We start from the raw sequence: 26,046 nt of genomic DNA, 5'->3' as shown, positions 1-26,046 counted from the left end.
TGCTGGATGTATTTGCACATGTGCTCGTCCCACATGGACACCGCTCTCGCACTCATGGCTGTGTGCAAGTTGTAAGCTCTCACACAGACACATATAAGTATGCACTTGTTTGTGCACACTACTCATTGTGCGTGTATATCACAGAGCAATCCCATTTTCTTTTCTTTTTTAACATCTTGGACATCGTTTATTAAGATTGTCCCTGAGTAGTATGCAGGTAGTATATTGAGATGAGGATAAAATACCTCACAAGTCAGACGACGAGCCCTAAAATGCCACCCAAACCTCAACATTCAGATTTAAGCACTTCCTAACCTTAGCTCAACTGTTTTGCATCAATCTCCTAATGTAGTGCTGACGGCACACTTTCAATCACTTTTCAGACTTTTCACGGGTGACACTTCAAACTCCACTGAACATGTGGACACAACACTGTGGATATGGTGGTGTACCTGTGATCTAAAGTCATGCTTCGTGTGTGAAGCTACGTCTGTGTTAAAGTAGGTGTGCGGTACTGGTGGAGTTTGTGCAACTGTAAAACATGCTATGTGATGGAGAGCCAGATCAAAATGTCTGTATGTTTTCAGTCAAAAGGTGACTAGGCTACGGGCTCCTTTTATTTACTTTTTTACTTTTTTTCAGCGTTACCTCTGGCTTATGGATTGATCCAGGAGGAGGTGGAGTTTGCATTGAGGTCCTGCTGTAACAGAGACCCTTCCATCTTATACCAATCCTCAGTCAGAGGGGAGTCTGGGCTGGGTGCCAGGGCTGCTGCCTCTAGTTTGTTGTCAACAGGGGGTGTTGAAAGTTTGGAGGGAGTGTGAGGGAGTGTTTTAGTGCAGGTTGGCGGCAGTGGTGGTGGTTGGATTGCAGTAGTAAATGAATAAAGGTGTCAGGTTTTTATGAGCACGAAGTAATGCACATGGGATTTAAAAAAAAGGGGGGGGGGGGGGGGGGGGTTACGGTGTAGCACAAAGGGAAAAAAGGGAAGGTGAGGGCACGGGATTAAAGAAGGGGCAGAGGAGAAAAGGAGTGAGGAGGGAAAATGTGTTGCAGGTTAGGGAGGGAAAGTCATCACAGGAGGGAAGGTGGGGAGGGCAGGAAAAAATGAAAAGGATCAATGCGAGGCAGGAGAGAGAGAGAAAAACAGAGGGGGAGAAACAGAATTGACGAGAAGAAAATTAATGCATGGTTAACTTACTGAGTCCAGAAGACAGAGAAAGACTGAGATCGTTCATGAGCATGAATGTATGTGACATTATCGGACAAAATTCACCACAGAAAGATGGAAGACATGACTGAGGAGAAGAGAAAGACAAAGGAGAGAAGTAGAAGGACAGAAAACCTTGTTTGACAGAAGAAACAAAACATGAGACCAAGCGGTGATGGAAAGACAACATGAATGAGAAGAGGTGGAAACAGCAGAGCAGGAGTGTATGTCAATGTGTTGTAAATGCATGACTGTGTATGCGTGAGTATGCTGCTAGCTGTGATTGGATCCTTTATCTGTAGTTGAGGCTGTGTGCTCTTTCATCAAACCCATCTTTCCTAAATGTTTCCATCTTACATACAGTATCCTGTGTACTCATCTGCATCGGCTGCACACTGGACGTATATAACAAACATGTTTACAGTATGTTGCGCCTGGCGTCTTGCTGTGTGGATCTGTTTACGTAAGATGTGCATGTTTTTGTATCCCGTGTCCTGGTGTGAAACGTACCTTTCCGCACATTCCCATCTGTGGCACGGAATTCCCTGGTGTTGAGCAGGAAGCAGGCGCGGTCCTGCTGGTAGCGTTCCCGGGTAGGCCCTCGCCCCATAGGGCTCCTCTCGTCTGGGCTCAGCACCTGGTCGATGGTGGGACAGTCTTCGTTAGCCAGGGCGGCCGAGGCTGCGTCGCCGTTCTGCTTGGAATCTAGAGGCAGCGTGGAAGAAAACCAAATAAAGGAGTATTATGAGAAACCCATAGAGAAGAGCATCTTGTGTGTCCTATTTATCAAATATGCTAATATTGTTGTTCAAGAGCAAAGAAATAATTGGCATCAAGGACAACCACCAACTACCAAATATTTGTTGATTACCGCATCCTAAAAGCAACGTTTGCGTGCTTGTTTTTATTTCACATCACTGCAAATTGAATATTTAAATGTATTTTGCTGTTAATGTTAACATTTTAGAGACAAAACAATAAAGTAATTACTGCATGAATATATAAACAGTCGGCCTGCACATCGGTAAGAAGTCAAACATGTGGTTAATAACGTTCATTAATGATGGGAATGACAGCTGTAGTGTCACCCACATGTTCACTGAGGCATTATGAACAATATGTTACCATCATGTGGTGATGATACTGCCGAGCAGTCTCGGAGCCAGTTGTCAAATTTTTGACTAATATAACTTCCTGCTAAAAAGAAAATCTACTGACACAACCTACAGGAAACCTTTTTAGTCTGGAGGGAAGCCAAGCAGACGAGCTGTAGTAAAAGCACTGATGAAACCAATATCTTCTGGCTCACTGATGACTAAGGCAGTAAAGTAATGCATTAAAGGTGCATTATTGTTGCACGCGACTGACGCCTGATGCTGCAGCATGTAAAGAGCAAACAAAGAGTGTGCAGTCAGCCCAAATTGAGATGCATTAAGCTTTTTAATGGGTGAACGAGTTCATTTTCCTACCATAGTGTTTGTTTTTCACTGACAGATGGGTGTCTTAAGGCAACTGTGGATCTACAAGTTGACCATGAATTACACATGAGTTCTGATGGGCCGGTGATTTCTCCGGAGTGGATCTAGAATCTACTATGCATCACTTGTGGATAGTACTCCCACTTCTTTCTCTGGTACTCTCATCCTCCACAGAACCTCTGAAATCATAGCGGTGCACGCCTAAAACTGTCATTAGTAAAGTGTCCTATTTCCCCGGAGGCTAGTCAGTTTAGATTGTAAAAGCTAATATGTGTTCCCAAAATAAAAAGGACATGGAAAAAGAAATCTCTCACCTCTGTTGATCTCTATAATTTCTTCTTGGGCGAGAGGACAGTCGCCCCCCATGCCTCCAGATCCCGCCACTCCACCTAGGACATTTCCCAAGAGCCTTTGCGGTGATGCGGTAGCCATAGCCAGGGCATCTGGCTTGCAGTAGTTGGGGGACCCTGGTTGTGGTGCTCGGGGGATATGTTTGTTCTTCTTTTTGGGCAGCTTTTGTTTGGCCATCGCCAGGGAGTAGTACATGCCGAAGTTGTTGACAATTACAGGTACAGGCATGGCGATGGTCAGCACACCAGCCAAGGCACACAGAGCGCCCACCAGCATCCCTGACCACGTCTCGGGGTACATATCTCCATAACCCAGTGTGGTCATGGTCACAACAGCCCACCAAAATCCAATGGGAATGTTCTTGAAGTTGGTGTGGGCACTGGCAGTTGGGTCATCTGGGTCTGCGCCAATTCGTTCAGCATAGTAGATCATCGTGGCAAAGATGAGGACACCAAGGGCTAAGAAGATGATCAGCAGGAGGAATTCATTGGTGCTGGCACGCAGGGTGTGGCCCAGGACACGGAGACCCACAAAGTGGCGGGTCAGCTTGAAGATTCGGAGGATACGGACGAACCGGACAACACGGAGGAACCCCAGGACATCCTTGGCAGCTTTGGAGGACAGACCACTCAGGCCCACCTCCAGATAGAAGGGCAGGATGGCGACGAAGTCGATGATGTTGAGGCTGCTTTTGAAGAACTCAAGCTTGTCTGGGCAGAAGGTGACTCGCAGCAGGACCTCAATGGTGAACCAAATGACACACACGCCCTCCACGTATGTCAACCAGCTGTCAGTCACCACCTCGTATACAATCTCCTCACGGGTCGTGTTGCCCACCGTGACGTTCTCTGTCTTGTTGAGGATGGTGTTGAAGGCCTCGTGTGTCTCCATGCAGAAAGTGGAGATGGAGATGAGGATGAAGAACAGGGAGCCAAATGCCACATACTGGAAGAAAGAAAGAAACCAGCAACCAAGGAAACCAAGGGAAAGAGAAAGTCAGTTGCAAATCAATAGAATTCAGCAAGGCAAAGAGAACACAGAGAAGCATAACGAAAAACTACCTAAAGGTGACAGCAGAGGAAAACAACTGGTGTATGTGCGACCCGCCTACATACACTCGTGGTAAATGCTATGCTATGTACAGAAACTACTCACTTCACCCAAATCTGATGTATAAAAGTTCATTACATAAACAAAGACCTGTTTTGTAACGTAAGCAGACTTTCCCTGAAAAGGACCTTGGCACAATTTGACCCATTGTGATCAAAGTCCAAAGATAATCAGACTCATTAAGCCTGATCAAATTACATCTGACAGTCATAAATGATTGCGATGAAGGATGAAGCTATAAAAATAGATGTGCTGTCAGTATCATGTCATATCATGTGGCATCAGGAAATGATGATTTACAATGAGTATAAGTTAATCAAATGATTATCAGTACTATGAGTTTACTATATAAAAGCTCAGCTTATTTACCCTATATATTAGTTCTAAACAAAATATCAGTTTTACATTTATGATAACTTATGATGTGATTTAAAACACATTCATTTAAACAAAAATGTATAAACAGGTCACAAACTTTTGGTTTCATTCAAATCAGATTTTTGAGTTCTGGTAAGACCTCTTAAAACACGACATAGGAAGAAAAGTGCGTAAGAAAAGGAGAGAACATCACAATGCATTAATGTAATCCTGGTACTCTGCTAGAGAGAACACAGGAGAAGATGGAGGGATGACAAGGAGGGGAAAACAGCTGTTAGAATAAGATCAATAAATGACCAATAATGTGTCAAAGTGAAGAAATAAGTCCCACAGAGTTTAGTCACAGACATACATACGACATACATGTGTTCACAGACCCTGCAAACAAGAAGTATTCTTCTCAAATCTACAATGTGCACAGCGCTGGAAACGTGTTTTAAATTAATACATTATAATTGCAATCTGCCTCCTCATCTTGGGAGTATTGTATTAGTGTCCTCTCTACATGTGGCATCCTCTCAACACTACAATGTCTTACAGCTCCATGTGTGCATGTTTACTTCCAAAGCGTTGTCCTCGGGGGTAAATCTCCTGGACAAGAAAGCAAAAACTAAGCTGTTGTATTCTCAACGAGTGTATCTTTCAGCTTTGCTTGCCTTTTCACCGCTCAAAGGCAATTTTCTTAGCACTGACCATCTGTGTGATCTGCCACTTTCTATATGTACCAAAGCTGTAATAGCAATTTAAATGTCTACTGTTTAAATAATGTTCTAATAATGTTACAAGTGATGATCTGCCTATTTCTCTTTCCCTTCTCTTTCTATTTCCCTATTTCTCTTTCTATGCATTTGCACAACTTTACAAATTCCCTTAGCAAGCCAGGGTCAACTGCCTTTTCTTGTCTTAATGGGGGAGGCATTGTAAAACAGGACACAGACGATCATCTCTTTAGATTTACATACTGTTTAACTCTCTGAGAAAGAATCTTGGGTGTGACATTTGTTTTAGTGTTTACATAACTGTTATCAAGGAGACGGTCAGGATACTATGTTGCTCCAAGAAACAAATGTTTATGTTTATATACCCAAAGCTAAAAGGTTTGAGTTTCCCAGGACTGAGTTCATCAGGTTGGAGGAGATGACCTTACAAACATCAGAAGGAACTAATCTAACAGAGATCATCTTTGGTTTATTGCTTGTTTACAGTAAATAACAGATGTGCTGATCAATCACCTATTGACTGATGTTTTATTGTTCTATAGGTCGTCAGCAGTGTGTCCCCTGCTGTGTTTATGACTCAGTCACTAAAAAGTCAAGGAACAAGAGTGTATAAATTGTCTATGTATCCTCATTCAAACTGTGCCCTCCTACAGACTACGTTGTATTCTGTAGAACTGGTGCCTTTGAGATCTCAAATAAATGTACAAAGACAACTCTGTCTCTATCACCATTTATTTGACTTTATATACATCTCTCCAGAGTAAAGCAGGAAAACTTCCACAACAACTTGGTGTCAGAAGTGGGATCATCGCAAGTTTCGTCTGGAACAGCAGGACGCTGGTGGTTGGCCGCCGGAATTCTTGAAATTCTCCTCTACGTCAACATCAAAATTAAGGGAAGAGAGGATCAGCACCTGACTGGAACTGACCTAACTACGCATGATCCAACAAACTCAAACTCCTCCATAAAACTCGGTGAGATGTTATATTTCCATTTTTAATATATTCTATTTTTAAAACTAAAGTAAGCAAACCTCATGACATGTTGTGAAAGACTATAAAGAGAATAATAGCATTATTCGACGTGTTGGACACGGGAAAGTTTTTGTGTGATTTGTACTAAGGGAAAACAAATATCATAATCGTCGACGGACGAATAGTAGGGAGTTAGAATCTCCTGAGAAGTAGGGAGTTAGAGTCTCCTGAGAAGTAGGGAGTTAGAGTCTCCTGAGAGTTTAGTATTGGTGCTAAACAGTGTAGGGAGTTAGAAGCTCCTGAGGGTCCGATCGTAAATGTCATGAGGAAGAAATATGGTGAAGACAGTTTGTCAAATTTATCAATTTGGACAGAAATGTTCGGTTTTCCGAAAGGTGGTTCTTTAAGCAAATTAAAAATAAAGGACTTATAAGAGAAAGAGTTTAATGTTTACGTTTAAGTTTCACAAAAGTGCAGAGGCCACAGGGCACAGCTGGAAATGCTGCAGCTGCTGCATGCATTTCTCCCCCTCCCTAGAAGAGGTGTGAAGAGATTTACGAATTGCAGCCAAAAGAGCTTCACTGCAAAAACGTATAAATTAGAAGGATGTTTGGATGTGAATGATTGTGAAAAATTGTTTTTTGGTATTGAGAAAGATAAGAAAGACGTAAAAAGTCGGATGTTTACCCCTGCGCTTCCACCACCATATGTCCCTCTTAGTCCCAATCCACATAACCCATTTAACACACACATTGTCACTGTTTCTTTGTATCCCTCTGTCAAAGGCCGGCGTGATTCCCTCTTGGATGGCTGTCCGTTCCCACCTCTGCCTGCTGCACCTCCTGCACAACCTCTGCCTGCTGCACCTCCTGCACAAACAGATCCTCTACCAGGACCACAGGCTGCCGCTACAGCAAGGCTACACCACAAGAAGCGGAAGGAGGACATCGTATCCCGCCGCCGCCAGAGAACAGTAATGAAGAAAAGGGCCCTTACAGAATAACGGTGCCTGTTTCATCTGCAACAAGCAAGGTCACTGGGTCAGAGACTGTCCAGAAAGAAACAACCGACAACAGGGACGCGAACAACAGGAATTCAGTCGTGACTACACAGCTGGAAACTGAAACAGACATTGGAGAGGTCGGTGAACACAGCCTGACAGAAGCCGCCCAAAGCTACAGAACAGGGAAGTGAAACACACACATACACACAAATATGAAAAGTTCCCCACTCTTTGGACATCCTAGGTAAAAAGATTGTATTTTTGGTTGATTCAGGTGCCACTCACTCTGTTGTTAAAATTAGTGATCTGCCTGACTGCAAGTTGAGTGGCAGATACATCCATTCTATTGGAGCTGCGGGTGTTACTGTTAAAGAAAGATTCTCCATGCCAGTAAAATGCACAGATATAGGTGATAACAGCCACCCCTTTCCCTCATCTGTTAAACACAGTTTTCTATTATCATCAGTCTGTCTCATAAATTTGATGGGAAGAGATTTGATATTACAGTTTGGTCTCAACCTCATCTCCACCGATGAAGGTTTAGAAGTCAGACGTTCATCTCCCATAATGCTCAACACTGCATTATGGCAACCGGATACATTATGTGTGTATCTTTGGCTCCTAAATTTTCCTGTATCAGAAAAACTGATACATTTGACCCATCAGCGGGTTCTTTCCCATGCTGTATTCATGCCTAATGATCATTTGCATTGTACTGTTCATGTGGCTGAAGGAGGTGCATCTCAATATTTTCAGCAGGATTTTCTTATGATGACATTAATGATGAGATAATGTTGAAGACTATATATTGGAGCTCGCTGCGCAGCGCTATTTCTGTTACTCTTACACCGAGCAATACAATCAGCACTGTATCAAGGTGCCACATGTCTCTCTAGCAAAAGCTCCGGCAGACAAATGGCAAGATTTGGGCCCTCTCGTTAAAGATTGGGAGTCAGCTGATGACTGGCAACACACACACACATAATTTATTATGTACTCTCCCTCTAAAGACGTCTATAAAAATGACATCAACTGTACAGCACGCACACTCCGCTCTGTAATATGCATCGACTCTGAAGACACTCCAGGTACCTACACAAGGTACATACTTTGCACATATTTCTGATCTCTCACTGGATTTGTCAGATGTTCCAAGAACATTATGGGCAGCTCACAAATATGATGTAGGTTTAATTCGCTCCGCTGATCCTGTGATTATTACTCCCAAATCATCGTATCGCCCAAATCGACCTCAGTATCCACTTAAATGCGAAGCTATTGACGGCATTAGACCTGTATTCACTTCTCTGTTACAGCAAGGCATTTTTATTCCATGCAAAGACTCTCCAGTGCGAACACCTGTGCTTCTTGTGAAAAAGATTCGAGACAAGCCACCTGATGAATGTAGATTTGTACAGGATTTACGTGCTGTAAATGAGGCCGTACATGCACGCGCTCCGCTCGTGCCCAACCCGTACATCATTCTTTCTCAGGTTCCCGCTTCCGCAATCTACTTCACTGTTGTTGACCTCTCTAATGCTTTTTTCAGTGTCCCTGTTCATAAGGACAGCCAATTTTGGTTTGCATTTGAGTTTGATGGAAAGCCCTACACATTCACACGTCTGTGTCAAGGGTATTGTGAATCCCCCACAGTCTATAATATGGCATTATGTTCCAGTTTGTCTTCTTTACAGATGTCTAAGGGAACGGCCCTTATTCAATATGTTGATGACATTATGATCTGCTCACCAACCGAAGCCCAATGTCATACTGATACTATTGCCCTGCTAAAACATTTGGCTGCTGAGGGTCCTAAAGCTAGCCTGTCTAAACTTCAGTATGTACAGAAGTCCGTCACCTTTCTGGGACGCATCATTTCAGGGGATGGTAAAGCTCTCTCTGACAAGCGTATTGCATCATTAGCTGCATTACCAAAACCTGTCACTAAGAGACAGATGATGTCATTTTTGGGTATGTGTTCATACTGCAGATCATTCATCCCTAACTATTCTCCCCCTGAACAACCACTCAGACAGATCACTCACGTGTCTGGGTTAAAACCTGCCGATCGGTTACAATGGACACCTGAGGCTGATGCTGCATTTTTAAACATGAAGCTAGCCCTTCAATCCCCTCCTACGCTGGAGCTGCCTGATCCTACTAAACCTTGCACCCAAGCGGTTGATGAACGTGATGGCTGTATGACTTCTGTGTTGTTGCAGGATCATGGGGGAAAACAGAGGCCTGTTGCCTATTTCTCCTCCAAATTAGACGCTGTGGCTGCAGGTCTCCCTAAATGTCTTCGTGCTGTAGCTGCTGCTGAGAAAGCACTCACTTCCTCAAGTGACATTGTTGGCTATGCTCCATTGACGGCTATGCTCCATTGACTCTTTTGATGCCTCATGCTGTGTCTCTCATCCTGTGTGAACAGAGAACTTCACACCTGCTGCTCGCTATTTAAGATATCACACATGTCTTTTGGACATGCCAAATGTTGTAGTCAAATGTTGTACTACTCTCAATCCTGCATCTCTTATGCCCCTACCTGATGACGGTGACGAACACGACTGTGTTGCCGAATTGCTCATTGTGTGCACACCACGACCTGACCTTAAAGACATACCTTTGACTAATCCTGATTTTGTTCTGTATGTTGATGGGTCCGCATCTTGTGACCCAGATGGTTCTAATCGTGTTGGTTTCTCTGTTGTTTCAGACTGGGCTGTACTCTGTTCTGGCCCTCTCCCATGTCACCTCTCAGCACAGGCAGCTGAGCTTGTGGCCCTAACTGAAGCATGCTCTCTAGCCAAAGGGAAATCCGTAAATATTTACACAGATTCTAGGTATGCTTTTGGGGTTGTCCATGATTTTGGAGCTATTTGGAAGTGTAGATCTTTTCTCAAATCTGACGGTAAACATGTCCTCAACCACGTGTTAGTTTCTAATCTGTTAGAAGCCTTTCTACTCCCCTCTCAGATCTCTGTTTGTAAATGCACAGCTCACACCAGCAACACTGACCTGGTCGGATGTTTACCCCTGCGCTTCCACCACCATATGTCCCTCTTAGTCCCAATACACATAACCCATTTAAAACACAACAGGAATTCAGTCGTGACTACACAGCTGGAAACTGACGTCAAACAGACATTGGAGAGGTCGGTGAACACAGCCTGACAGGAGAAGAACACGCGCCGCCCAAAGCTACAGAACAGGGAAGTGAAACACACACATACACACAAATTCTCAACGTTATTGAACAGCTGCAGGGAGACGTTATGAAACCAGTGGGCACATATGTAAAATACAATGCTAAGAATACGTATGAAACGTTCCCCACTCTTTGGACATCCTAGGTAAAAAGATTGTATTTTTGGTTGATTCAGGAGCCACTCACTCTGTTGTTAAAATTAGTGATCTGCCAAGTTGAGTGGTAGATACATCCATTCTATTGGAGCTGCGGGTGTTACTGTTAAAGAAAGATTCTCCATGCCAGTAAAATGCACAGATATAGGTGATAACAGCCACCCCTTTCCCTCATCTGTTAAACACAGTTTCTATTATCATCAGTCTGTCCCATAAATTTGATGGGAAGAGATTTGATATTACAGTTTGGTCTCAACCTCATCTCCACCGATGAAGGTTTGACTTGGTGTCTCGGGGGAATGCATTTGCTGACTCTGTAGCAAAGACTGCAGCACGCTCCCCTGCTAAGACCACTTACACATGTCCCTCCATTCCAGTCCCCTCCTACATTGATAACATGTCCTCCCTCACGGCTATGCAAACGCTGGCCCCACAAACTGAACGCTCCTCCTGGATCTCGACTGGAGCTCATTTTGACCCCTCTGTTAAAATATGGATTGGTCCTAACTCCAATCCCTGTTTACCTCGCCATTTCTTTCCCCACTTTGCTAAATTGACACATGGGTTAGACCATGTGTCAAAAGGGGTGATGGTAAGTGCTATTAATACACACTGGTACACAAGGGGTTTCACGGTTGTGGCTCAAAAACATTGTGAAGCATATTTAATTTGCATAACCCAAAATTCTGGTAAACCTGTAAAAGTTCAAGGGACAGGTGCACACCCACTCCCCGGTGGGCCATTTGAGCATATCATGCTTGATTTTATAGAACGCTCTCCATCAGAAGGAAAGAAACACTGCCTAGTTGTAGTAGATATGTGGTCAAAATGGGTTGAAGCATTTCCTGTAAAGAGATTATCCCAAGATGGGGTCTGCCAAAGAAAGTATCAAGCGATAACGGCTTACACTTTGCAAACGAAGCAATAGCCCAAATCGGTGAATACCTTGGCATGGACATTAGGGGACATTAGGAAACATTGCTCATATCACCCTCAAAGTGGAGGTGCTGTTGAAAGAGAAAATGGCACAATCAAAAATAAACTAGCCAAATGTTGCGCTGACAGAAAGATGTCCTGGACACGAGCTCTGCCAATAGTACTGATGTACATGAGAATGAGGAAAAGAACCAGAAGTCAGCTGAGCCCATTTGAGATATTGTTTGGTGCTCCTCCTCAGATTGGATTGACGGCGCCAGGGATGCCTCTCCCCTCCACGACTCTGTGGGCAGGATGCTATGTTGAGCTATTGTATTAACCTCTCATCCAGTTTAGCAGATATCCGCCGCCAGGTTGTAGCAGCCCTACCAACACCTGCAGACGGACCCCTGCACAACCTTCAGCCCGGAGACACGGTGCTGATCAAGGATTTCCGCAGAAAGAGCTGGAAAACCAATCGTTGGCAGGGTCCATACCTCATCCTCCTCGTCACCCAGACAGCAATAAAGGTTGCAGAAAGAGCTACTTGGGTCCACGCAAGCCACTGCAAAGCCGTAACAACTCATCGGGAGGAGAACAAAGAAACAGACGACGACAAGTAGTGTGCCAAACTACCACACACACACACCACATACACCTAAGTGTTAGGGATACAACTATTGGGCCTATGCTGCGTAAAAATAATGTTACTTCTACTGTTTATAATTTTCTGTAAACATAAAACCCAGCTAGATTTCCATGACATTGTTATGATGTACTTACTTAAAGACTGCAAGGTGCCAGTATGTATTGATGACCTATGTTTGCCTATCTATCATTTTATTATTATTATTAATATTGTTGATGATCAAGTATGATCAAAAGAGAGGAATGTAATAGCAATTTAAATGTCTACTGTTTAAATAATGTTCTAATAATGTTACAAGTGATGATCCGCCTATTTCTCTTTCCCTTCTCTTTCTATTTCCCTATTTCTCTTTCTATGCATTTGCACAACTTTACAAATTCCCTTAGCAAGCCAGGGTCAACTGCCTTTTCTTGTCTTAATGGGGGAGGCATTGTAAAACAGGACACAGACGATCATCTCTTTAGATTTACATACTGATTAACTCTCTGAGAAAGAATCTTGGGTGTGACATTTGTTTTAGTGTTTACATAACTGTTATCAAGGAGACGGTCAGGATACTATGTTGCTCCAAGAAACAAATGTTTATGTTTATATACCCAAAGCTAAAAGGTTTGAGTTTCCCAGGACTGAGTTCATCAGATTGGAGGAGATGACCTTACAAACATCAGAAGGAACTAATCTAACAGAGATCATCTTTGGTTTATTGCTTGTTTACAGTAAATAACAGATGTGCTGATCAATCACCTATTGACTGATGTTTTATTGTTCTATAGGTCGTCAGCAGTGTGTCCCCTGCTGTGTTTATGACTCAGTCACTAAAAAGTCAAGGAACAAGAGTGTATAAATTGTCTATGTATCCTCATTCAAACTGTGCCCTCCTACAGACTATGTTGTATTCTGTAGAACTGGTGTCTTTGAGATCTCAAATAAATGCACAAAGACACCTCTGTCTCTATCACCATTTATTTGACTTTATATACATCTCTCCAGAGTAAAGCAGGAAAACTTCCACAACAAAGCGTATCATTCTACCGTAGCTCATTCAATTGTGCCTGAATCAATGACAGGAGCATGATACCAGCAGTACTGCACACTCTTTCCCCATCGCGGTCTATTCCTACAAGCCCTACAGTGTATTTATAGAGGCAGTATACTTTGTGCTTTATCAAATAAATAATACAACAGACATGGCCTGAAGAGCCCATATATTAGAAGCCTGAGTGCCTTCAGTGTATTCGCGCGTGTCACTGTGTATTTTCGACACTTATGTAATATCAAGAGCAACACACTTATGAGAGGAAACCTTAAAACTAAGCAAATGGTTGGAACCAGTTTCGGATATTTTTCTTGAAAAAGGTTCTCGTTTCTCTCTCTCCCAGCTTTCCTTTGATTTGGAAATTGGATGAGAGCCTACACATATTCTCTCTAAGTGCCGTCATGATTGAAACAGAACCGAGCAGAAGACTTAAGACTCTGCACCGCTGTATTTATCGAGGAGATTAGCTGACGAGCATTTAGCCAAAGAAGTGACCTTTCAGGAAAGTCGGCAATGTAGAGGAAGTCAAAGTCCGATCTGTAGCTTGGTTAAATCAAGACAATGCAATGATATGTTTTTAAGGATTATCATTACGTCCCAAATGGTTTAAAACCTTAGATTATCAGGTTTGTTCCAGGGTTGTCTGGTTATCTATATCCTCACAACTCTCTACCCCCACACTCCCGATCTCTCCCGCCTTTTCTCCTCTTCATCTCTTCTCCCTACCTCGTTTCTCCTCCGCTATGCTTCTCACCAGTCGGTGTCTGACCTACTTTCTCAGATTGCTGCAGTGCTCTTCCCCTCTGTATCATGAAAACACACACGCTAAGGTTCTCAATCACCCTCCTACCTCTCCCCCTGTACCAGCCCCCCCCCCCCCCCTGTCCTGGGGAAGCAGGCTAGCACCAGTACCAGTGGGACCTGCACAGGATGCCCCCTCACTGGCTAAACATAGACAACCTTCATGTGTACAAATCAGGTCAACGACGAGAGTTTTGCCCTGAAGTGTTACGCACTGTTTGTTTTTGTTGTTACTGTTGCCATTATTCCTCACGATGACATTAACGATATATAATAACGGTTAAACTGAGAAGATGAGCAGCACTCGTAGGAAGTAAGGAAATGTTTAGGATGATTGGAAGTGTGAGATCTTCGTGCTACAGTGCCTTTTAAACCTGAGAAATGCTGTCATTACACATAAACACACACACACACACACACGTGGCAAGACAGAAGACATTTCTTCTATGTAGGCTACACAGGTGGAGACACAGGAGGGGGTGGACAGGTGGGAGGGAGACCAGACGGATCCATGCGTAGAGAAGCACAAAGGAAACAGTTGAAGCAATCCACCAGAGTGGACTGAGCGTGATAAAAGTGGGAGAAGGTGAGGACCGAATGCCAAAATATTGAGCAAACACTGACAGAGGGAAGAATCCTGAGCTAAGTTTTACTGAGGTGGCTCACAGTGATGGTCTTACAGTGATGTGACTGCCATGCAAAGAGGACAGTACATCACACTAAACACAGCTGCATAAAGCAAGACATTACGTCAAACACACCCATCTAATTACAGCGGGCATGGGATGATAAGAACATTTCCTGTCAGGATTATCTTTGCCAAAAGAATATTAATATAATTAATAATATTATCCCGATAATCATCATAATATACAACTCCTGAAATGGCACTAAAACATACCAGAATTACTTTAGTTTAGTGGAAAAGCAAACAATCAATCTTAAAAAGAAGTTAATAAATCATGAGGTCCCGTGCATAAATAAAGGATAAATAAAAAACTAATAATAGCAAACATTGTGTTAGTATGTTCTTTTATAAAATGCTATACGATGTTAGCGAGTTGACAGCTTCTGCACGTCACTCATGTGAGGATATTCACCACCATCAACTCTTTGTGAGGTCAGGTTCCAACACAGAAGAGGTTGCAGGTGATGTAATGAACGCTACAGCCGCCACAGTGGAAGGCGACCTTTTAAAATGGTCAACATAACCTGATATACATAACCTGCTAAATGTGTCACTTTAAATGAGATAAATCAGCATAGTATTCACAAGGCTTTAAAAATACGCAGCAGGTCCGTTTAAACTATATGCCATGCACGTATCCAAAAGGTGTTTTGTTTCCTGTGTGGGGTTACAGAGACAGCTGAAGAGAAAACACAAACATATCCAAAATATAAGCTTCCACTATTGGGTTGATCAGATTTCATGTAGACACGGATACATTTCCAAACAACTATCTCTGAACTATTATTTTTTACTCAGACACACATTAACATACTCCCACACTGAAGCAATGTTTCCTCAGCATTCTGTCTTTCCTTGTCTAGCTGGTAAAGTGTGAATATAGCGAGGACACCGGAGATTTGTGACGCAACTGCAAAGCCTCTCCTGATTTGCAGCTTCACCCTCTTTCTCTAAATTAAACTTTAGTCCTGGGTGGGAACTCTGGAGGGAAATCCTTTACACACGGGGAATAGCACAACTGTGTTTCAATCTCACAACCTCACACTGAAATAGTAAACTTGACTCAAAAATCATAGCTGAACATATGAATGAAAATCCAAAGAACATGCAGGTGTGAGAAGTGCACAAATTAACACTTAACATTACCAGTTTTAACCTACAGCACTGTACTGTAATTACATTCACCGTGCTGTAGTTAAAAGCCACAATGCAATATTACTGGTAATGAAACAATGGTCTTTCATGGTTTCAGTAATTAAATTATACAGTAGTTCAAGATGGCCGTGCACAGTGGATTACACATCAAATCAATATTGATCAATCCATCACAGCAGCCAGTCCGTTTTAAATATGCAGCAGCATGTCAAGCAGAGATCTGCTGTGTGATAGAGAAGCACCCCCCACTGCTTAAAATGTACTTAAAGCTACACATCAGGTGTGTGTGTGTGTGCGTGTGTGTGTGTGTGTGTGTGTGTGTGTGTGTGTGTGTGTGTGTGTGTGTGTGTGTGGACGTGACTCACAATGTGAGAGAGACAAACAGCCTATGGGCACAGGAGGTGTGTGCGCACGCTTTCGGCTCGCAGAGAGTGAGTGGTAACTACATGAGCACTGCATTTAGGTGATGGAGAGGGATGAGCGGAGAGACACAGTGAAAGAAAGAGGTGGAGGAAGACGATAAAAGGAGGAGTAGCAATATGTCACTTCACACTTATTTATCTCCTCGGGCACTTTGTGTCTGTTCTCTCCCTCCATCCGTCTCCTCGCTGCAACATGAAGGTTTGCATGCGGACGGCCGTATGAATATATGATTCAGAGGCACAATGTAATATTTGTGTGGCGCTTAATGCGTTGAATCTCCTACAGGAAACGTGACCTCCAATGACCTTCAAAACCCAAATGAGAAAGAGCCTTTGAAAGAGAGAGAGAGAGAGAGAGAGAGAGAGAGAGAGAGAGAGAGAGAGAGAGAGAGAGAGAGAGAGAGAGAGAGAGAGAAGCAATGAGAAGAGCCTTTGAAGAGAGAGAGGAGGAGACAGAGAGACAGACATGAGACAGAGCCTTGAAAGAGAGAGAGGGAGGGAGACAGAGAGACAGACAGAGACAGAGAGAGAGAGAGAGAGAGAGAGAGAGAGAGAGAGGAGAGAGAGCAGAGACAGAGACAGAGAGAGAGAGAGAGAGAGGGAGGGAGACAGAGAGACAGACAGAGACAGAGAGAGAGAGAGAGAGAGAGAGAGAGAGGAGAGAGAGAGAGAGAGAGAGAGAGAGAGAAGCAAATGAGAAAGAGCCTTTGAAAGAGAGAGAGAGAGAGAGAGAGAGAGAGAGAGAGAGGAGAGAGAGAGAGAGAGAAGCAAATGAGAAGAGCCTTTGAAAGAGAGAGAGGGAGGGAGACAGAGAGACAGACAGAGACAGAGAGAGAGAGAGAGAGAGAGAGAGAGAGAGACAGAGAGAGAGACAGAGACAGAGAGAGAGAGAGAGAGAGAGAGAGAGAGAGAGAGAGAGAGAGAGAGAGAGAGAGAGCGTTTTGATTGTGTTTCGATGGATGAATGAAGAAGAGAGAGTGAAGGAATGAAGGGAGAGGAGATGAAAAGACGCGCGGACGAGAGAAGACAATGACGTGGATCTCACCAATCAAGGGGGGAGAGCAGGGGCATCGGAGAGAGTGAGAGTGCAATAAAGAGATAGAGAAGAAGAAAGGAGGAGGTGTTGGGAGAGCATGAATGTAAGTGTTATAACCACAGAGAGATTGCCGTAGCTGATATTAGCCCTACAGGCGTTTTTGCATGCACGGCGGTGCGCTGCGCTCTTCCTTAACGGGACCCTAGTGGCGCTGTGTTTACTGCGGCACCATCTAGAAGAGCTTTATCATTACAGTATTACCACAGCCCTGCCTGGCTCTCTGTCACCATGACAACCACTGCGTTAGCCTCTGCTTTCGGGCACCAAGGACAGGACTAAGCCAAATACTGCTCCTACAGCTGGTGTAGAGGGCTGAATGGAGAGGAGAAGGAGCCGAGCTGCGATCATTCAGTGCGGCTGCTGATTGTCCGATGGAAGATGTGTGAGGTCAGGGGTGAGTGACCTTGACAGAGATATAAAGACAAATAAAGGGGCTCTTGTTCCGCGGTCACTGATGGTGATGTCTGATCAGCATTGGTATAACAGCGCCATGTGGAGTCTTTCCCTGAGGGCAAAGCAAATGGGCGACCACTACTGCAGACTCAGCAATGATAAGAAGACATTGAAGGATGGTGTGAAATCTGCACATGAATGAGGCATGAAAGATGAACGTCTAAACGATGTGAAATCGAGAACGCTCTCCTGAAGGGCGACCCGGTGCACTGGGTTGGACTTGGATCGTGTGATTAATCTATTATCTTAGGTGAATGGCTGCGGCCATCACTCAGAGACTACCAAAGTAGCCACTTAGCGTGCAGTGTGGGTATAACCTTGGGTGGGTTACAGGAATAGCCTTCACTTTCACCATCATCATCACTGTTGTCATCATCGCCGATATGTTCTGAGACACACGGCAGAGGAATTGAAGGTTTTGCTACTTTAGATTACGAAAGAAAAACTACGCCTAACAGTCAAACACTCTTGAATAAGACAAAGAGAATAACTAAAATGTCAAAAGAGAGTTTGCTTCAGGGACATGGCGTGTGAAACGGACAAGCTGAGTGGAAAGGCAGAGAGCGAGAGAGACAGAAAAGATGTCTTTCATTTTTTTTTCAGTGTTACATTTTTTGCTACGTGTTGAATTATGAATTACTTTAGTGGCTTTTAGCCGTTTATGACCCCCCCCCCCCCCCCCCGACCTCAAGGCTTCCTCATGTGAGTTTAAGTTATCCTGGCAGGGTCCATGAGCTGTGTCCACGAATGATAACCACAGTTACAGTATTCAGACGTCAAGTCGACTAAATACATTTACATTATGAGGTTTTCGAATGAAGCTTGGAATTTATTTTATTTACCCTAGAAATAAATAAAACCTTGAACAGAATCTTTAATTGGAATAAATAGCACTGCGGTATTAACGGCATCATTTTTCTGCAGTAGCTCTGATTAACATAAGCAGCAAAGATTGTAATTGGTGGATACCAACAATAGAGCTTATAGGAGACTTAATATTGGACTTACATTCATCAGGTGGACACAAACACCTGGTGGTTCTACCATTGCACAATAGTCAAGATTTCAAGGTGCACTAATGCAGTGCCGCTTTCAGAGGGGATCTATGGCCGCTGATAAAAACAGACCGACAATAGACAGAAAGCAATATCAGAGGAGATATCGAATTCTTGTGAGCCTCCTCCCCTCTTCCTGTCCTGGAGGAAGTGCAGCCGTGTCTCGCCTCAAGGGAAAAGCAATCGACATTGGTGGAGGAGGACGACGGTGTCTGAGCCGGGACAGGCAGTTAAAGCAGAAGAATGTGAGCCCCTGCTAGGGGTCACACAGCACCCAACACGGGACACTGCGGGATAATGAAGGGCAAGAGAGGTGAAGCGTGGAAAAGGGTTGGACTGGTAGAAGGAGGGACATATCGGGATGGTTGCATGTATTGCGTGATTGCACATGTGCGTCAGGCTCATCAAACACCTGAATGCAGGAGATGGAGGAGGAGGAGGAGCAACAGAGGTTGATGGCGCTGAACTCAGATATATAATTAGCCTCCGCGCAGGGTAATACTTTATTTTCTAAATGTTGGAAACACCGACTCTGAGGTCGGTGCTCTTGCAAGTGATCCTGGTAAAATTTCAATCATCACACATACTTCTGTTTCAGACATTCCCTGAATGACTCAACTCCTTGACATGCTACAGTTGCTCTCCCACACACACACACACACACACACACACACACACACACACACACACACTGCTCTCTCGTTGTCACAGTGTCATATCTGCTCTGCGGCGTTCAGGTTCCCTCCATTTAATTCCCACTGCAGTCCTGTCAAACCTTCCTGAAGACAAACAAATACTGTGTGGAGGTGAGTGAACTGTACACGTGTCCGTTCCCTCTCATCTGCTTTGTATTCGGTGCGGATTACTGCAGCATGCTATGTGCATTTGTCCTTGCGACGCAGCCCCCACTCCCCTTACTCCTTTCTTAGCCGATCCTCCCTTTCTCCTCCCTTCCTCACCCCTTTCACAGTCCTTGTATTGTTCGAGACACATAAAGCAAGTTTGTCAAAGCTGTCCCTGTTCTAATAGCTATTTTGACTGACTGCCTTCATGCACCCTCTTTTTCTAAACCCCCTCCTCTCTTTCTTCCTCTCTTTGTCCCTCTGTGATTCGTAATCTAGCTCATAGCTCCCCCGTAAAACGGAAAATTAAATGTGACAATCACAAAGGATTTTTTGTTTTTTGGTAAACAAGAGCACTACACGTATTAAACTGTCTCTCTGTGTCGAGCTGCTCATTTAGTTAAACTATGAAATAGAAAGTTGCGAAAGGCATTTTAGAGAATCATCTCTCCAAACCAGCACATGGCATTCTGATACATTTCCATCCAAACCCTCTCCGACCGTTGCACACTTCTCTCGATCACGTTTCTATTTAAAGTAGTCATTCGCTCTGCCTCCACTCCACTGCCACTTGGACAGGAGGGATAATCACGAGGAAGCAGATGGTCACACAGGAATTGTCCCAGTGACGCCCTCCAATGTCATTTTCCAAGGGAATGAGCAGGGATGCAGTTTGACTGTTTAAGTGCCACAGGGTAACGGCACGTGGCCGACTATACACTAAACGCTTAAACAAGATAAATGTCATCTCAAGATAAAGTAGTGCTTTTTTAAACATATTTCTGTTTGTTGGAAAAAATGAGCAATTTGACGGCATCACCTTTGACCTTTTTCACATTTTTCTAGTATTTATGTGTTAATTGAGAAAATAATCCGACTAATTGTTATGAGAAATAATCGTTTGATTGATCGATCAATAGGAAATAAAAATAATAATTTGATAGATAATTAATAATTTAACACAAAGGTATAGCCTGTGCCAATTGGAAAAATAAATAATAGCTATTTTAATAATTGATTAATTATAATGTAGTTTTAAATGCAAAAATGGCAAAAAATGCTATTTATTGAAGACTTTCTGCTTTTCTCTGTTTGAAATCATATTAACGATTAATCAAGAAAATAATCAGCAGATTAATCAATAATGAAAATAACTTAGTAGCAGCCCTTCTCAAAAGCACAAATCATTTATTGGTTCTAAATATCAAATGTAATATCGATAGGATGATTGATAAATGTTGTTTTTAATATCTAAATGAACGTTCAGTTTGTTGGTGTACGTCTTCGTTAAAAGGCGTGTGTTTGGGACAGTGGCGTGTGAGAGAGTGGTCTGCGGGGTTACATGCGGAGGCGTGTCACATGAAGTGATTTATCTGTGTGCTGTAAGTGTGAACGCTCAGCTGAATGGTTTATGGGCAGCTACACTTACAGAGTACGGGCCAGTGGGTAAAAGTGAGCGTACTGAAAGTGATTTATGTTCAGCCAGGTGTTTGAGGGGGTCAAATGTAAGATGCACGTTGTAATGGAAGTGAGTAAATGTGTTTCTATAGCACGTTAAGTCTCTCTTTAGTTACAGTATGTGCTGAATATTGCTTATGAATTATTGACTCTTGATGCAGCAGAAGGAATTTGGATTCAGCACGCAATTTAGACAATTTCCTCTCCGCGAGTATGAGCACACTGTGGACTTGTTTGTTTACATATTGTGCGTGTGGCGGTCTGTGCGACTATAATACTACAATACACTGAACTGTCAAGAGTGACAAGATTTTCCCCATTTAGAGAAGATTCAGACTCACACCGCTGCAATCGGCCACCGTGTGAACGCTCCACCGTGCCGAGTCTAGAGCATCAGAGCAAAACGTCCAGAGTTTACCACCATGTCCTACTAATTGACTGTCAGTACATGCTGGTTAAGTGCTGATTCAGCACTTAACCAGCATGGACAAATGGACCGACGCAGACGAGGAAGAAGTCTGAGAAGGAGAGAAGAAGAAAGGTATTTGGAGTGATGGGATTTTTTTTGCAACATAATCACAAAACATGTTAAATGCTTCTGTCTGAAATCTAATGTGATACTTAAAGGTTGGCATTTTGGAAAATATGCTTTCTTGCCAAGAGTTGGATGAAGACGATCAATACCACTCTGGTGTCTGTACGGTTAATACGTAGCTGGAGCCGTCAGCTGCTTAGCTGTTCAAAGGAAACAAAATCCGTCTACCAGGAGCTTTAAAGCTCACTAATTAACACTTTAAATCTTGTTTACCTCATCTGTAGAAACAGCTGGATCTGGATACATCTTCACTTTTGTGACTCTAAAGTTGTACACTCTGAACCACGACACCAAGCCATACCACCCAGCAGACTTCAACTAATAATGTAGTATTGTAGTAAGACCCCTTTAAGTGCTTCTCGTTCATTAACGCAGAGATCACGTCTCGGCTCTGGCATCTACCCAGGAAAGTTTCGCCAACAGACAGTGCTCAAGTTACAAGGCAGCAAACAGTTGTGTTTGCATCCTCTGAAGTCACTTCAGAGGATGCAAACACAACATGAGAAGGCCTGCGGGACAAAACATTGTCAGGGAAAATTGAAACAGAACACGGTACATTTACCAATTGCAGGTGCAGGAGAGGCAGGGCGACTAATTATCACGCCCCTGCCAGCAGCTACCGCTCGAGGAAAACCGTTTACCTTAATAAACTTGGTGAGCACTTAAGAATATCTCCCTCCATCCTTTTGTTCTCTGCCAAGAGGGGTTTGGTGCTTCAGCTATTTTCAGACTTGTGTTCTCTAAAGTATTGCTTGTGCGCTGAATGGTCACACAAGCACACAGTCTCATCCTCTCACCAGTAATGGAGGAATAGATTTGCCACCAGCGAATGAAATTAAGGCCTCCTTTCCCTCTCTTTGCTGTTTTCAGATGCAGCCCGCAGGGAGAGGCACAAGAATGGAAGTGGGAAATAGGCCTTTCAGCGGACTCCGGGTTTGAATGGAAACAACTTGGAAGCATGAATACCAAACCCCACTGCTGAAAGTAAACGTTTAATGCAATGCACTTAAGACCTTTAAGATCACAAAAGAGCATTTTCATCTCGATTTCACATTAGCTCAAACATCTATTCATTCCGTTTACACCAGGTATTTCTCTTTATATATATATATATATATATATATATATATATATATATATATATCATTTTTTAATATTTGTATTATTATTTTATATCTAATTTATGCTAATTGAAGAAATTGTGTGTGCGTAGGATTGTTTTCCACCCGTGTGACCAGAACACTTCCAATAAGTCGTTGTAAAGTCCAAAAGTCATAATTTTCTAGATAAATGTACAAAGTTTCATCAAAAACGTCAATAGAAGCTTTGAATGTAAAAAGATAAAAGGACATTAGGTATAGCCCCACTAGTAGCAGGACACTAAGGGCGTCATTGATGCAGTTTTAGAGTCAGGTGGAGCTTTTCCAAGATACAGGTAATGGTAGTTGCAGCTGTGATGGAGCATCATGGGTAAACACAGTAACAGAAGAAGGCAAGGTAGAGTCCAGGGATTGCTGGGGTCACCTTCAACACAGTTCCCATTAAGCTCCGACCAGAATCGGGAGGTACGGGAACTACGTGGCCCTGGGGCAAACAAAACTAGTGCAAAACAATCTGACCTAGTATATATTAAGAATGAGAGTCTGATGCTGGTTAACTTCCAGAGGACAGCATGCTTTTTTGAAAACGACGCAGGTGTATTTAGTGCCCTCAAACTGGAATCCTGCATTCTACTGGGAGATTTTAAAGCTTTATTATCTGATGGGGTTTTAATCTCAACGAAAGATGAAATAAATAAATAAAGTGGCGAGTTGGTGAAGTAAAAACTTTACTTTTGTCTTTCCAAACCCACACAGAACTCATCTTCTCCGTCACAAGGTCTTCTCCCCTAAAGGATGTAACGCAATATCGATATATACACTGACGCCTGTCAATACATCCGCTTTTCTACTTTCTGTCCACCACAGTGACTTTCTCCCCGTGCCAGACAGGTCGGCAGGTCACATCTGTGTTTGTGACAACATCGTGCGCTCCAGCGCAGAATACTGTGATAGAGGACAGCAAACAATGGACCACAAGACATGACCTTCAGGGAGAGGGGGGACTCTGGACACGGTGGTGCTCCCCCAAAAAACAAACCAAATAAAGGAGCATAAAGTCCGATTTGGACGGATTTTACATGCTGAGCTACAAATGGAGCTTTGGTGCGAAACTGGAAGTGACCAAAACACAGCTGAACCTGTGGGACCGTGGGAAACATTACAGGACACCATACAGACAAGTCCGCAGTGGGTTTAACACATTCACTCAACTTAACCTCCTTTATCCAGAACTCTGATGTCCAAATATTATTGCTTAACACTCACTTAAAGCTGTTTTTTTTTTTATGTAAGCGCAACATATTTCAACCACATTTCAATATTCCTTTTAGGGCTGCAACTACTTTCTCTCTCTTTATCGTTCGGTCTATAAAATGACAGAACATTGTGAAAAATGTCCAAAGTCTCAAAGGACTCAAAGTCCAAGGTGATGTCTTTAATGATGCTCAGTACAAAACTCAAACATATTCAGTTTAATATGATATAAGACATATTTGAGAGGGTAAGAACAGCATTTTCTGACATTTTAGAATGAGAAATGACGATTAATCGATTATCAAATAATCGTCTTAAAACTGTATATTGAGCATTATTATTTTGATATTATGAAATATATATATCATGATAATTATCGACATCGATCAATGTAAAGAAAAACCATCTCATATATATGTTGGACTATGTGGTGCGATCCTTCATCCCATCTGGCACCACTATATATATTCAAGCTGCTGAGTGTCAAGTAATTAAATCAAATTCGATTACCTCAGGTCCGATAAGAACAACATACAAAACAACAATTGTTCATCGATACTTGATCCTTGGATATCCAATTAGGATAATTGTCATTCAGGCAAATTAGACTTTAAAATAATAAGTGAATAATAAGTCAAACATGATAGAACAGCTCCACGCCGTCTGAGCTGCACTGCAGGATCAACCGGGCACGGGTCGATAAAGAAATGGTATTGTATAACACTTCATCAAACAGAAACATATACATCCATACGAGTATCAAAGGGTGGACGGTGGTGTTACCATCCAACTGAGTAGAATAAGCATTTTCCCTTGTGAGCGTTGTCAGACTTTAAGAGGTGATTTAGAGAGAGCGTCTTTAAAAACAGACAAAATAGAAGATAATTAATTGATTATCAATCAATAGGCAGGCAGGCAGGCAGGCAGGGGGTCCGGGGGAGAAGGAGGAGATTGGACGCCTCAAGCCTTCACAAATAATCGAAGATGCTAAGAAAAGGGTCCCCACCCCCATCACGCAACGTCTTTCTCCCTGTGGTTGTCACCTCCTCCCTGTTTATCTCAATACCCCTCTTCCTCCTCTTCGTCTTCCTCCTTCTCCCTCCGTGTCTCTCTCATGCTCCCCTCCAGTTCCGTTTCCCTCTATTTCCCTCCACTATCTCACCCCTTCTCCATATCCCTGGCTCCGTCTATCCCTCTCAACACTCCCACCCCACTCCACCTCTTTTCTCTTCCTCCAGCGCTCCCCCTCCTCTCTCCCGTGTCTACTGCAGCAGAAAAGCCAGCACAGACACCAGCATGTGTGTGTGTTTGCACATGTGTGTGCTGCTACGGTAGATCCACGACGGAGCTTCACACGATCATGAGCGGAGAAGGAGGTGGGGAAGGAAAGAAAAGCTCCTGCTCGCGTGTCGAACGCAGTGATCAAAACATTGATTGCTGATGTGTTACATCACAGCGATGCAAACAAAAAAAACCTAAAATCATTAGAGTAACGTCTCTCCTCCCGTCTCCCTTTATTTCCTCTCGTCTCCTGATTCCTCCCTCTGTCTCTCTCTCATCTGTCTCATTGCATTTCCACATCAGCATCTCGGTTTTTTTTCCCCTGTCCTCGCCTCTCTCCGTCTCTTTTTTTCTCCACATATAATTTGCATCTCTCAGGACCGAAAAGACCAAAAGGTTCTGCCACGTTAGACAAGATACTTTTAGAAAGAGCGAGGGTGGAGGAAAGAAATGAGTGATCTGGGTCACAACGCTGTTTGACGTATAGCACTGGCATATTAGACCTACAGAGAGAAACGGGGCTGTGTGCACCCACAAATAGAGCTGGTGTTGTGCAGCCATTGAAATGAATCCCACATACTACCTGCTCTGTACTCTGCATAACCCAACGTGCCGTCACAAACACCACTATCTGCAACCATTACACCTAATGAATGTTTT

General features: G+C 43.3%; 1 protein-coding gene across 2 annotated transcripts in view; it reads right to left on the bottom strand.

The window, feature by feature from the left end:
* LOC115024650 (potassium voltage-gated channel subfamily C member 1-like) overlaps positions 1-26,046 on the bottom strand; it is a 53,205-nt gene that overhangs the window by 16,618 nt on the left and 10,541 nt on the right. For both annotated transcript variants that reach the window (XM_029456419.1, XM_029456418.1), the window contains exons 3-4: positions 3,003-3,984; positions 1,721-1,915 (exon numbers count right to left, since the gene is read on the bottom strand). In XM_029456419.1, the coding sequence (XP_029312279.1) occupies positions 1,721-1,915; positions 3,003-3,984 (1,177 nt within the window). The remainder of the gene's footprint in view (positions 1-1,720; positions 1,916-3,002; positions 3,985-26,046) is intronic.

Source organism: Cottoperca gobio, chromosome 19, assembly GCF_900634415.1.
Source record: "Cottoperca gobio chromosome 19, fCotGob3.1, whole genome shotgun sequence".
In the NCBI taxonomy this organism is placed as follows: Eukaryota; Metazoa; Chordata; class Actinopteri; order Perciformes; family Bovichtidae; genus Cottoperca; species Cottoperca gobio.
This window is presented reverse-complemented; position numbering and strand designations above follow the sequence as displayed.